This window comes from Corapipo altera, unplaced genomic scaffold, assembly GCF_003945725.1.
Source record: "Corapipo altera isolate COAL_440 unplaced genomic scaffold, ASM394572v1 61411, whole genome shotgun sequence".
In the NCBI taxonomy this organism is placed as follows: Eukaryota; Metazoa; Chordata; class Aves; order Passeriformes; family Pipridae; genus Corapipo; species Corapipo altera.
This window is the reverse complement of record NW_020884875.1, coordinates 15,236,454-15,249,150: the sequence shown is the minus strand read 5'-3', so window position 1 is coordinate 15,249,150 and position 12,697 is coordinate 15,236,454. Positions and strand designations below refer to the sequence as shown.

Sequence of the window (12,697 nt, the reverse complement as noted above, 5' to 3'; positions counted from 1 at the left end):
GCATCTGTAAAGTTACAGAACTTACTTGAATTCTGTTTTTTAAATAATGTCTTATGCTGTATTGTGAAACTTTGACCCAGCTACTTTTATGCCTATGATGTAAGTTGTGCTTTGCTTAAGTAATACTTTTCTTTGTGGTTTTTTTTCCCCACTGTAATAGTACTAAGCTAGGTGCTCTGTGCACATAATAAGAAAACATCTGATTCCTATGGAGTATGTATCTAAGAAAGTAGGTAGGTACAACAGGCAGGTAAAGGATAGAGGACACGTACAGGAAAAATAAAAGAATTTTATTAAAACAATTGTCCCAGTGAGTGAGCTCCCTAAGAGATGTCTGAGAAAAAAGGCAGTCTGTTTGGGGAGGCTGACAGCCTTGGAAAGTAGCTACAGCTCATTACCGTAAGAAAAATCAAAAGGAATTAAAAGGAAGAACAGACACATGAATGGTCCTAACCATGAAAAATGAAATTGTATTTGATGCATAGGGAATGGATGCAAAAGAGGCAGTGATGTAGGGTTACCAACAACAAAGAGGATCTCTGTTGTCACCCTTTGGGGTGAATTTAAGTATTGTGTAAGTATCTAGAACTCCTGGTGAATGTGCTGTAGTCCCAGATAGGATCATACACACATTACAAGGAGTTGAATAGTGTTAATATTATTATCTATCTGAGTTTAAGAAGGATAGCTTATTTCCCCTTAGACTTGTCGTTTTATTCACCAGTTTTACTTCTGAGTTTATAATTTCCATTTTGAGACATCTTAGAGCTTCTCCAAAAATCCATGCAATGTTTGGGTTCACATTGTAAAGAAGAGAACATTTACTGATGGATTAATGTGTAAGCAAGACAGCTTTTTGCACCGTTTATAGTTCCTTTCATCATGATGAGACAAAACTTTAGAAAGAGCTATCCACTGAAAGAGAAGAAAATGCATTAAAAGGCCGGGATGTGATCTAAAGATATAATTACAGTACTGTGAAACTAAGTCATTGTATATTCTCACAGAGTTTAATAAGTTTTTCTCATGGTAAAATGCAAGTTACCCTATTTTTGCAAGGAATAATTTAAGTAGTCTCTGTTTTTATTTTGACAGTCAAGGATCTTCCTTTGTGGTCTACTGATATGTTAAATATTCTCTCTGCTTACTCTGTCAGAATGCATATTTGGTTTTTCAGTATTTTCTTCTGTGCTGCATGTAAACATAAAATAAGAAATTTGAAAGTTCATTCCTCTGTTTTTCCCTCTGCATTTGTCTTGATGTTCCTGTGAGAGACGGGCATGAAGAAAGTGGCTTTTGGGGTGCATGAGCAAAAGTGGCAAAAACACATTCTCCTATTTTAGTGGGGAGGTTCTTCCTCAGCTGGATCTTTGTGAGTTACTCTGTTGTCTGAGGTCGTGTCTCATCTCCTGTGGGATCTGCATCCTCTGTACCTCAGTTAAGGTTCTACTGTCAGATGTCTGTTGTCACTTAAGTTGTGATTAGGATGGTCTGGTCTGTATACAAAGTAGCAAACAGTAGAGGCTAGTGCCAAGGTCAGCCTCCACTCCACCAGCTTTGCCTGCAAATGTGGCTCATGACAACTTCTCATGACCTAAACTTTGGCATTACCTCTGCAGATGTTTTTACTCACAAAGTGATTTCCTGTGTGTCATCGTACACCATCTGTCATTTCTACCAGCTGAAATGTGTCTGGGACTGCTCATTAATAAGGCTACAGCATAGGCTCCTGAGCCTTTCCTTAACTTTGCCTTAGCCTGGTGAATAACCAGTGTGTCACAAAGGCAGGCTTGTAAGGACTAATAGAGCCTTTCCAAAAATAGGCTGAGGACTTGGATGATGAGGTGAACTTTTTGACCTTTTGATCTTATGTAGCAAAATTCAAAATTGTGACCTACAAAATAATTTTCTTCAAGACTGGTGTGTGGTGGGGTTACTCCTAAAGTAGTGTTTCTTCTGCTAGGATTGCAGCATGTATGCAGATATTTTAGCCTAGAAAGATGTTTTACCAGTGACAGCACCCTCGGGGAACTGGTTTAAATTCTAGGATTTTGTCAAAAAATTTGAATCATTAGCTCCAATATATTCACTAACATAATGTAATTTTTATAGTAGAATTTTATTCTGTAAACTAAACCTAAACAATACTTTTTTTGCAAGAGACTGGAAGATACGACAGCCAAACAGTGAGAGATCATTTTTATCTTGTAGACAGCATATCTAATTCGTTCTCTGGGTTCATAAAATATTCAAGATCATGTATTTGGCTGCCATTCAGCATGAGCTACCTGACACAGATGTCAGTAAAAATAGTTGGGTAACTGGGTTTTCAGATATGCAGAGATTTAAATTTTTCTGATTTAAACAACTTCTGAAAACAAGATTAAAGAATGAGGGACCAACTACCTAGGACATTTGAACAAAGTCCTGTATTGCTTTTTGTTTAGTCATCTAGAAACTTTCTTTATTAGAAAGTGTACAAGAAAACCTTATAGAAAATTATTAAACTGTTAATGATGGTTTGAAATTTTTGTATGTAATACTGAGGAGTCTGGGGCGATAATAGCAATATTACTCTTCAAGAAATTTAGGATTTTTACAGCGGAGAGGATAATGTAGAAAGTATTTCACATTTTCGGAAACTGTGCTTTCTACTCACCAGCTCTAAAAATACATATTTTAGGAAGCATTTGACACCTCTTCTGCAACAGGAATATATAGAAGACTTGCAGCCTTACTTAGATGAAAATTCCAAGACCAGGAACACAATTATGACATGCCTGGGTGTATGAAAGTGTCATTTGGAAGCAGCAAAGAATATTATTTTCATGTGGGTTTTTCTTCTTCCCTTTGAACAGAAAACAACGCTTGAGAAAGAACAGTTAGTTGCTAAGAATTGTCACTGCAGCTTTACAGGAGCTCTTACCTGTTGGTGTTTGCTCAGTTATCAGTATTATTGCCTGCATGATGAGGGTTATTTCTCTCCTTTTACTTTCAGCAGCCCAGATCTCCAGCACACAGACCAATCCAAGTGCTACTGCAACTGGGGCAGTGTCCTTGTCCCAACCCAGCAGCCACCACTCCCCAGGACATAATGCACAGGGTAGTCCTCTCCATCCTCCCCCCCAGATACCTCTTCTCTCAGCTGCGGTCTCAGAGAGGTAAGACCAGTCCCAGTTTTTCCAATACTGAGCCTGAGGCAGGAGTGCCTTCAGAGCTTCCAGGAGGGGCGGAAACTGAATTACTGGTGTACAGAGTCACTGGTGGCAGCCCCCACCTAACAACTGCTGAGGGTGTGGGTTTATCAGGGAAGGAGAGATAAAAGGGGCAATGTTATTCTAGCCTGGGCAGGGAGGCTTTCCATCCATCTCCATTTCAGAGACTTCCTCCAGTCCCCTCTGGATCGTCACAGATGGCCCAAGCAAGGAAAGTGATAGTGACTGGGACACTGAATCTCAGAGGACCCCAACCATACCTTACAGAATGGGGACCCCATGTTTCTGTTTACCTGTGGGAGGAAAGTCATATTCTGTCAATATTCTCTCAGTATAAGTATTCCTTCAGGAATTTGGCTTTTTTTTTTAATTGGTGTTTTATTAAGACAAATAGCTAATGAACGAATTTTTATTTCACTAGTTTAAGAGTTTGATTTATAGCCAGGATTTATTTTATTCTAGTTATGTATGTTTTATTATATGCTGCTCAGGTATTGCTGTTTCCATGATTTTAGATACTGCAGTGGTATAAAAGCAGATTGCTTGGAAGTGTTTTGATTTCATGTTTAGACATCCCCTAAATTATTTTCAGCAATCTTGCCAATTATCTAGGTAGTGTATGGTATTACTGATGTGGAAATCTGTAGTTCATTGAAACACAAGTTGAGCAGATCACAAGATTGAAGAGGCCTAAGGAAATAAGTTTTCAGTGGAAAAGTCAGGAAGATAACACCATCACACATAATACTGAGTTCTTACCATATGTTTATGGATACTTAAACATTATTTTGTAAATATCCTTATTTTTCAGTTCTCTAAATGATAAATTGCTGTATTTCATTACTGTATTTCAAAGTCTTTAATTTCCTTGAGTGACAGAAATGCCAGTAATTTGAAGAGTACAGTCTCTAATTATAAACCTGAAAAGAACATTCACTAGGTTTCAATTACCAGTAAATGAGCATAATTTTTTTGGATGAAAGCAGTACTCACTCTGCCTTGTGTCAGGAAGGTGGAAGAACATGATGGCTCAGGGAATTGACAGCAGGTGAAAGTACTCTTCTATTTCAGACTTCACATGAATTCAGCCAGTTTGGGAGTGGCTGGAAGTTGTTGAGCTTTTTGTACATCAGTCAGACATAAAACTTGCTGCCTCATGATCACTGGAGCTCAGCTACTAGTTTAGTCCTTCTTCTCCACTCTTGACCACATGGTCCTGGTCTTTTTGCCTTGCCCTGGCTCTTAACCTCTGTGCAGACCCTCTGAGGCTGCCCATGCTCTGTCTCCTGACACAGAGGCTTTGCTTTCCCAGTACAGTTTCCTCTCCAGTGCATGACCTGTCCAACATCTGTACCCAACAACTGCTAGAGCACAAGGTGACAGGGACAGATCAGTGTTTTACTATTACAGGTATAAATGTCATTATGAAAGACAGTGATCTTGTCGTCAGCCCATTTCCGAGGTTCTACTGGTGTAGAACCATAGCAGACGCATTTAAAGTGTGACTTCATTGATTCAATTCATTGAATGCATTACAGACCTCAAGATAATACAGTACTCTACAGAACAGTTAAAAGCCAGCATGATACACTCCTGTCTCATGTGCTAACTGTATACAGTTTCTCTAAAAAGGCTAACTCCCATATGTGAAGTTACTTTGGTTTAAGAAAAAAGGTGCCAATGTCTTCATTGAGGTAGTGTGACAATTGGCAATTTAAATTGAGAAAAGAAAAAGTATTATAGCAGTGTTAGTTTGGTTTCAGAATATATAGTACAAATTAGGGGCAGTGCTTAAATACAAATTCAGAACCTGCATCTCTAATCTAATACAGTACACTCTCCTAGGGGGCCTGCGAGTAGGTTGTCGTTTACACTGCTTCATGAATGTAACAACAGCTGTGAAAATGTGAACTGAACAAACCTTCCATATAGAAAGTGCTGGAGATGGTGTCTTTGAAAGGTGTAAATCACTCTGTTTATTCCCATTTCTTTGTTGAGAGGACTGCAGGATTTAGGGGGGCAAATAAGGGATTTGTTCCCCCACATGCTTTGAAGGTCCCTTCCAACCCAAACTATTCTTCTGTGCTTCCAGCTTCAAACTATTCCACTGTGTGGTTCCTGACACTGTGGCATGTCTGGGGTCACTCCAGAGCTAGGACTGGCTGACCAGCACTTGCCCTGGCAGAAGGCTGTATTTGTTGGACTGAAGCCAACCCAAACTGCCCTGGTGCTTTGATGACCCTGGGGGTCAGTCATGTGCCACTTTTTGGACAGAAGTGGAAGGAGATACACACTTTCCCTACCTCCCTGGGTACCATGGGATAGAGAAATAATTGGAGGATTTCATTTGTACCTTTCTCTCCTAGGTGGTAGGAGAGAGAGTGTGGACTTGATTAAGCCTTATTAATGTGAGAAAGTGAATGAAATATGGGACACATCGTACACTGCATTCATTCTGTGTACGAAACTTTGTGTACACAGAATGCAAGTCAGAGAGTTTGGATCCAAGAAATAACTTCATTTATTAAATGAAGAAGAAGAGAACATGTACTTCACTTCCTTTTCATTCATTTTTGTAATATAAGAAGACATAAGCATACAAGAAAGCTGAAATCTCATTAGAACTCAAATAAAAAATAATGGGTTTATATGGCATAGTTAACACGTGCAGCTCAGTGCCCAAAGTTGATGGTATTAAATGCTTGAAATTATTATTTTTACATTATTTTTCTATTATTTATTGAATTGTTCAATATATGCATCTTTCTTTTGAGCAAGAAGTAACCTGTTTACTGATGTGAGACCAGAACAAAATTTTTCAGGGACTTGGTGTTCCAGATTATTTTTACCAGGGCTAGCAGTGTGTCCCTAAAGTGTGGTGCATCCTGGCTTCACAGGAATTTCTAGAGACTGTGTAAGGCCAAAAAGAAGATCTTAGGGCTGAACTGTTCAGTTTAGCAGCACTGTAATGCTATAATAAGTTCTGCAACTAGCTCCAAGCCAGACTTCCAGAAGCAAAAGCCTCTGAGTAGTTCTAACCAAGGAGCTGAGGCATCCAACCTTCAGATATTAAAAAGTCCTTTGTATGTGGCATACAAGGGGCTGCTTCAAAGAAAGTCTTTGGTTAAGGACCTTAACAATATGGTTTTGAAATAGGCACAGTAGCTTCTTTCCAGGCATGGGACACCTCAGAGGATTGTCTGCTAAGACAAGCAAATTTTTTTTGTTAGAGAGCAAATGGCACATATAAGTGACTAATGCTAAAGAGTAGAGATATCATTGGGCCAGATCCAGTAAAAAAAATGTAGTAAAATCTTTTTTTTTTTTCATGTACCCACAATGAGTACTGGTCATTAAAAAATCCCTTTTATTTGTGTCATTTTAACTAATCTCGTCAAAAGAGGTAAGCTTTGGTAACTTTGTCATCTATCTTGCTTACTACTAAATCTAGTCATTCCCCAGGAGGACACCTTTTCCCAGCTACTATTGGAAAGGAAGAGGCTTCTTAATGGCTCCAGAAATATTCCTGCTCTGATTTCATACCCATCAAGCACGGGGAAGGGCAACTTTCTGCAAATATGGCTGGTTCCTGAGTGCATCGACTCCTAGGCTTGGCCACAGTTCTTGATAGTAATTTCCAAGTGGTTACAAGTTGGTCCTGATTGCCTCAGGAACAGAATTAAATTTGCAGTTCCCCCAGTAACATACTGAACTGAGACAAATACAAGTTTTTCTTTTGTTAAGCAGAAGGAAAGAAAAGGTAGATAAGTATGGACATGCATATGAGTAAGCCTGGGATTCATGAAATGATACATAGATCATTATAGAGACTACTAATGTCTATTAAAATGGAGCCCTGTCTGACTATACAATATAGTTCATTATTATTGGGAGGGTTCTTTTGAATGTTAAATCAAATGTGAAATCTCTTAAACTGTACTTTTCCCTTTGAGTTTTGAAAAGGATTTTTGCCCTGTTGGTGGGTGCTAGTTAAAACCATTTTTCAGATATTAATTTTCACAGATTAATTTTGAAAACACAGAGGATTATATACCAAGATTTTTAAAATAATTAATAGTATTAAAGACTGTCTGTGCATTGCTTTTCATCTCTAGCAGCAGCTAACAGTCTTTCTCTGTGAGTGCTATACAAAAGACTAACTACAGTCATTACTCAGGAGACATATAACCAGGTAGTTGCAGTGCTTTTTAAGTCTCTGATCTTATTATCACAATATCACTACTGATTTCTCTTTTTAAAAAAGTTATTCTCTAGTGTGATGGTGAAACACATGCATGCTTTGTTCCCTTCCTCCTTAGTATTGTCTTTAAGTCTGCTCTGCATCAGTTATCTGGAACAATTAAATACTTGACACATTAAAGACTCGAATTCAGTAGTGACATCTTTATCTCCTCCATCTGTATAGCATATCTGAACATGTGTTTATGAAGTTAATATCCCCTCAGCACCAAGACCATTGAAATGCCATCTAAAATGCATAAAAATGTGATTCCCAAAGAAAACTGAGTAGGTAGAAAATCATCCACAGTTCATCTTGACCCTTGGTACACTCCACATACAGATTATGGACTAACAGTAAATAGCTTTCAGATGAAGTTGAAATGAAACAGATAATGTGTGGCAGATGCAGATTCTGAGCTGCAGCATAAAAGATCTCAGGTGACTTGGATTTAAATGCAGTTATAACCTATACAATTACCCTGTCCAGAGGTGATTTGTAGTGCCACTACTGCAGTTACACCTTCTCTTGTATTCAGGATGTAATAAAAGCTTCCTTATATTTATTCAGGAAAATCATACTTTTTTGCTAGCTTAAAGTCTTATTGTGTGTTGAGGTTTAGTCTCAGGATAAGAAGGACCAGATCCACATTTTAAGATGCTGGTAGACTGTGTTAACTGCAAGTTCTAATCCCTTCTACCAGCAGCTGCTGAGCACACAGGAAAGGATAGATGGATACTCTCTCAGCAGACTTGCAGCTTGCTTTTAGCAGTGGAGAGGCTGATCTGTGACAGGAATACTGCATCAGTTTCACCATCTTGCAGAAATATCCTGGCTCTTTTTGTTGGCCTTTCCATCTCTCCTCTCATGGATGAGAAAGTGACCCAGAGCCATTCCTGAGCCCAGGCTGAGCTTTCATTAACTAATCAGATCCCATTGGTTTAGTGGGTGGTTTTCTGTCCACAAAAATTATCATAGCACCTATCTGTAGTGTACTTTGAGGTATGCAGTTTTAAGGAAATGTAGAAGAAAAGCCCATGAAAAAAGTAAAGTCCATAAAACTCTTGTTTAAAACCTTTGAAAGTAGTGTGTATCTTTGTAGTGCCAGTAGTGACAGAGCTGTGCAAAACATACCACTGAACCTATGTGGCAGCTCCACCACCAGGTTTATTTTCAAGAGTTCTTCTGCTCTGTGAGGCTTTCAAGTTTATACTTTGAATCCAGATCAACATTTTGATCTGGTCAGACTCTGGAAGCAATTTAACACTTGTCTCTATTTACATTATATTGCCTTCAGATTGTCCTTCAGGAAGGACAGCTACTTATTGATAGATAAAATTGATTGATATAAAACCTTAAAATGAACAGCTGGCAATGCCTAAGAAATTAGGTCCCCCATGAGGCATCTCCTCCCATTAAGACTTAGACACAGAAGGAGTGGATTAAAAGGAGTTTCCCATAATAAGGGTCAGTTTAGCCTGTTAATTTCACAGTTGTCAAATCTAATGATATGTCATGATATAAAAATATATCATCTCTTATTTGGGGTGTACACTCTTACATCAAGTCTGTATCTATGCAAATAGCTAACTATGATAGTGAACTAAATAAAGTAGAAACAATCTTTAGCTCTTATGTATTGAAGATTTTACAGTTTTGTGGTTTTGAACTCTTAGGTTTGTTGCTCCAGCTCCTTCTCCTCACCACATCAGCCACCAAAGAATGTCTGTTCCACATCCCATGTTGCAGAGACAGACTCCACAACCTCCCCAGCTTCAACAGCCTGCAGGACTGCCTCTAAAGACATACCAGCCAGCAGAAAGCCCTTTTTTTCAACCAAATACCCTCCACATCCAGGGTAAGAAGGAAGAATCTTCATTGCTGACATTAGTTGTTTGTCACTGTTGCAGGACTTCAAATTAGGTGCTTCAGAGGCTGGCACTGATATTTTTAAGGCACCTTTGCTTTTGAAAGACTCTGGGAAGTAGCCTCCAGGACTCTGGCTTCAGACTTCCTTAAAATTCTTACCTTAGGTAATTGTTATTCATCTTATTAAAGGGTTACAGCTTTCTCTTCAGACTGATTTTCAGAGCTGGCTGAATAATGGAAAAAAATTAAAAAATCATACAAGGTATTCATTAAAAAAAAGTTACCATTTATTTAAAAAAAATGTTAGCTGATACGAGTTAGTGACACTAGTGTATCTATACAGATAGTTCTACTAGTAATAGTTATCTTTGAATTAAAAAAAAATCAAATTTCAATAAATGGAAACAGCTTTTCACATTTGGAAATCAGTCTGTTAGTACAGTATGTGACTCATATCTCTCTCTTACTCTCTTTTCCTTTTGTTCCTAGCAGCCAGATGGTACCAGATGATTACTTGGTATTGTGTAGTTCGCCTGGTGAACATGTAAAAATATACTGCAGAGGAACACTATTTTGAAGTATTTCAGGCCAAAGACACCTGGCATTTTTACATACCGTAGCAGTAGTGGCTACTCACTCCTGATGTATATTTCTTAATGGCAATTGTAATGATTTTCTTGCGAAAATACTCTGTTGTGCCAGGCAGAGAGATGACTGAGGAGGGAATGGATATCCATTAGAAACTTCCTACCTTATGGAAATGATAACTGTGGCAGTCTTTCATTACGTATCTGCAAGGAAATCTTTGTCCACATCAGTTCAATGGGAGAAGGACTCTATCCCAAACTTATATAGACCACAGTTTCAGGTGTGAATTTGAGATGGGCTCTCCACCTGGACTTTTCAGATGTTCAACACCTGTCAGGACAAAGCTCTTTGTATGATAAAGAACAAGAGCTTCTTGCTTTTAGAGGCAATTCTTGCAGCATACAGCTATTTTATCATATTTAAAAATACTTCACTTTCCTAAGGAAATAACACCATCATGTCAGAAGAAAAACTGTTTGCTCTGTATCTTGACATCATGGATCTTGGCTGTAGTGTAACTGATTCAAAGAAACGCAGTTGACATAACCCTGTGCATGTGTATGTTTTAAACAGTTTAATAGGAGACCAGCTTATACAATCCAGAGTTGCAGTACTGAGAAGAAATGTTCAGCTGCTGGAACTTTATTAGCCAAACTGTTTGCCTTTTTTTTTATTTTTCCAGTGCTTCATGAAAACGCAGAAAACTTATACTACAGGTAGTTCTCTAGCAGATAATTTTGAATGATGGGCTAAGTATGATCAGGGTCTAGGGCCTGAATTGCATGTGATTTCATGTTATCCTACACTGAGCTGTATTGGAGATTATCTTGGGCATGGCACTGTGTGAATAAAGGAAAGAGCTCCTGACACCAAGTTAGGAGATTTTGCTTTCATGTTGGGCTCCAGTTCTAAGACCTCTACCCTTCCACTTGATTCACTGTAGATGCACACAAAAACATTTAGAATAGTGCTAAATAACTGAGGAGAGGAGAACTACATATACTTTTTTTCTTGTTTATAGCTCTCTGTTTTATAAGATGGGTAATTGACACCGAATTATGAAAAGAACATGTCTCTAGGAAAGTTGCATTACTTTTCTGTGCTCTCTTTCCATAATAAAAATTTTTTTGGGAATTTTCTAGCCAATATAAATGCTTTGTGCACTTCCTGGTGCTTTCCGCTGTTTAGAGTTTAATGTACTGCTGGGTCAAATCTTTGCTGGACAATATTTTTTACTTAAGCAGGAAATGACCAAATAGAGAGAATGTGACTCAACAATAGTTCAACGCCAAGGTCAGTATTTTTTCTGCAAGATTTGACCTTGCAGTCAAAGTTACTGGCAGATTGTTCTACACTGATAACAGGATGCTGTGAGAGGCATAAATAGAGAATGAGCACAGAGTAATGTGAAAGGACACTTCAGCATGTGTCATCTTGCCAGCTACTTCAGACCACTCACATATAAATTGAAATGGTTGTTTCTGGTAACTAGTCTGACTCAGCAATAAACTTGCACCTTGCATCTTATTGCTGGTTGAGAAAAAAAGTTTAATTTGAAAACATGTTTAAAGAAGGCAAAACCTGTCAATAGCTTCATGTAGCTAATGTAGCTTCAAAATTAAGTTTTGGATGGCTATTGTTTTTTCTTTAATTTTCTATTATTTTACTACAGTTGATTCTTAAATATCAAGACTGAATATTTAAGGATTGATGACTTGTAAATTCCCAACAGTCTGACTCGGTTTTGCTGTAGTTAAACTTTAAAAGAAAAAAAAAAAGGATTGAAACCATCATCTTACAGCTAGGGCAACTCTTGCAAAAGACAATGAAATCTGTGAGTGTTCAGCCTCTCTGGGAATGAGCACAGAGTCTCACACAAAGAGTCTTCATATTTTGCCTGCTGTGGAAGAGGAGCCATGCTTCTACTTTTTATTTTTCTTTGGGCTTCTCTCCTCTCTCTCCTCTCTCCTTTCTCCTCTCTTCTCTTTTTTCTTTTATATAAAAAATGCATTAAAATGTGTTTTCTTTTCCCCCCTTTTCCTTCTTTTTCCCCTGATGTTGATGGGTTAGGGAATGTTTTTTTGCTATTTCATCTTATTGATCTTTCTATGCCAGAAGGAATTTCATCTGGAATGACATGGTAATATGGATATTGATTAAATAGACTGGCTAGAGGATACAGCCGTACACAACAGCTTTTTCTGGTGACAGTAATGTCATAGGAAATTCCTTAAAAAGCTTTCAGAGTTAGGGGGCTGTTTTTCTGACAGTGGCTTTTAGGTATGACTTACCTCAACATAAGAGAATAGCAAGAGAATAGCACACCAGCCTTTAGGCAGTAAGTTGTTTGCTAATAAAATCTTCAGAGAGTCTATTGCTCCTGGGCCTATTTTTGGACTGTCAAGGCCTACAACTTCTTTGTAACACCTTGATGGTTTTACCATCTGTGTTTTTCCTTTATGCAGAGAAAGAGAGTGGTGAGAACAAGGAGACACAGCACTGGGAGAGAGGAGCTTGATTCACAGTTTTTCTTACAAGAAAAGAATACAGATATTCTAATACTGATTTGTGGTTTTATTTCTGACATTTACTCTTAAGACCATAGTATAGAAAACAGAAATAAATGCATCCCAATGATCTTCTACATATAAAAGCCTTCTTTCAGACTGAACAAGATCTCCAAAGCTTAGACAGCAGTTCTTTAGGCAGGAGAAAAGACCTTGCTTCCATGAGAAAATCTTTTGACCAACCTACTGCAGAGTATCTGTCTGTGCCTCCTTAGACT

The 12,697-nt window shown here is 38.2% G+C and overlaps 1 protein-coding gene across 6 annotated transcripts in view; it reads left to right on the top strand.

The window, feature by feature from the left end:
• The window catches only part of GLIS3 (GLIS family zinc finger 3), a 181,186-nt gene that overhangs the window by 136,476 nt on the left and 32,013 nt on the right, over positions 1-12,697 (top strand). For 3 of the 6 annotated variants that reach the window (XR_003526237.1, XM_027634714.1, XM_027634709.1), the window contains exons 7-8: positions 2,999-3,161; positions 9,132-9,313. Coding sequence is in view for 5 of the 6 variants with exons in the window: in XM_027634714.1 (XP_027490515.1) it covers positions 2,999-3,161; positions 9,132-9,313 (345 nt within the window). In the remaining variant the exon portion in view is untranslated. Of the gene's footprint in view, positions 1-2,998; positions 3,162-9,131; positions 11,679-12,697 lie in introns of those variants that run through there. The other 3 variants (XM_027634712.1, XM_027634710.1, XM_027634711.1) reach the window with 3 other exon arrangements.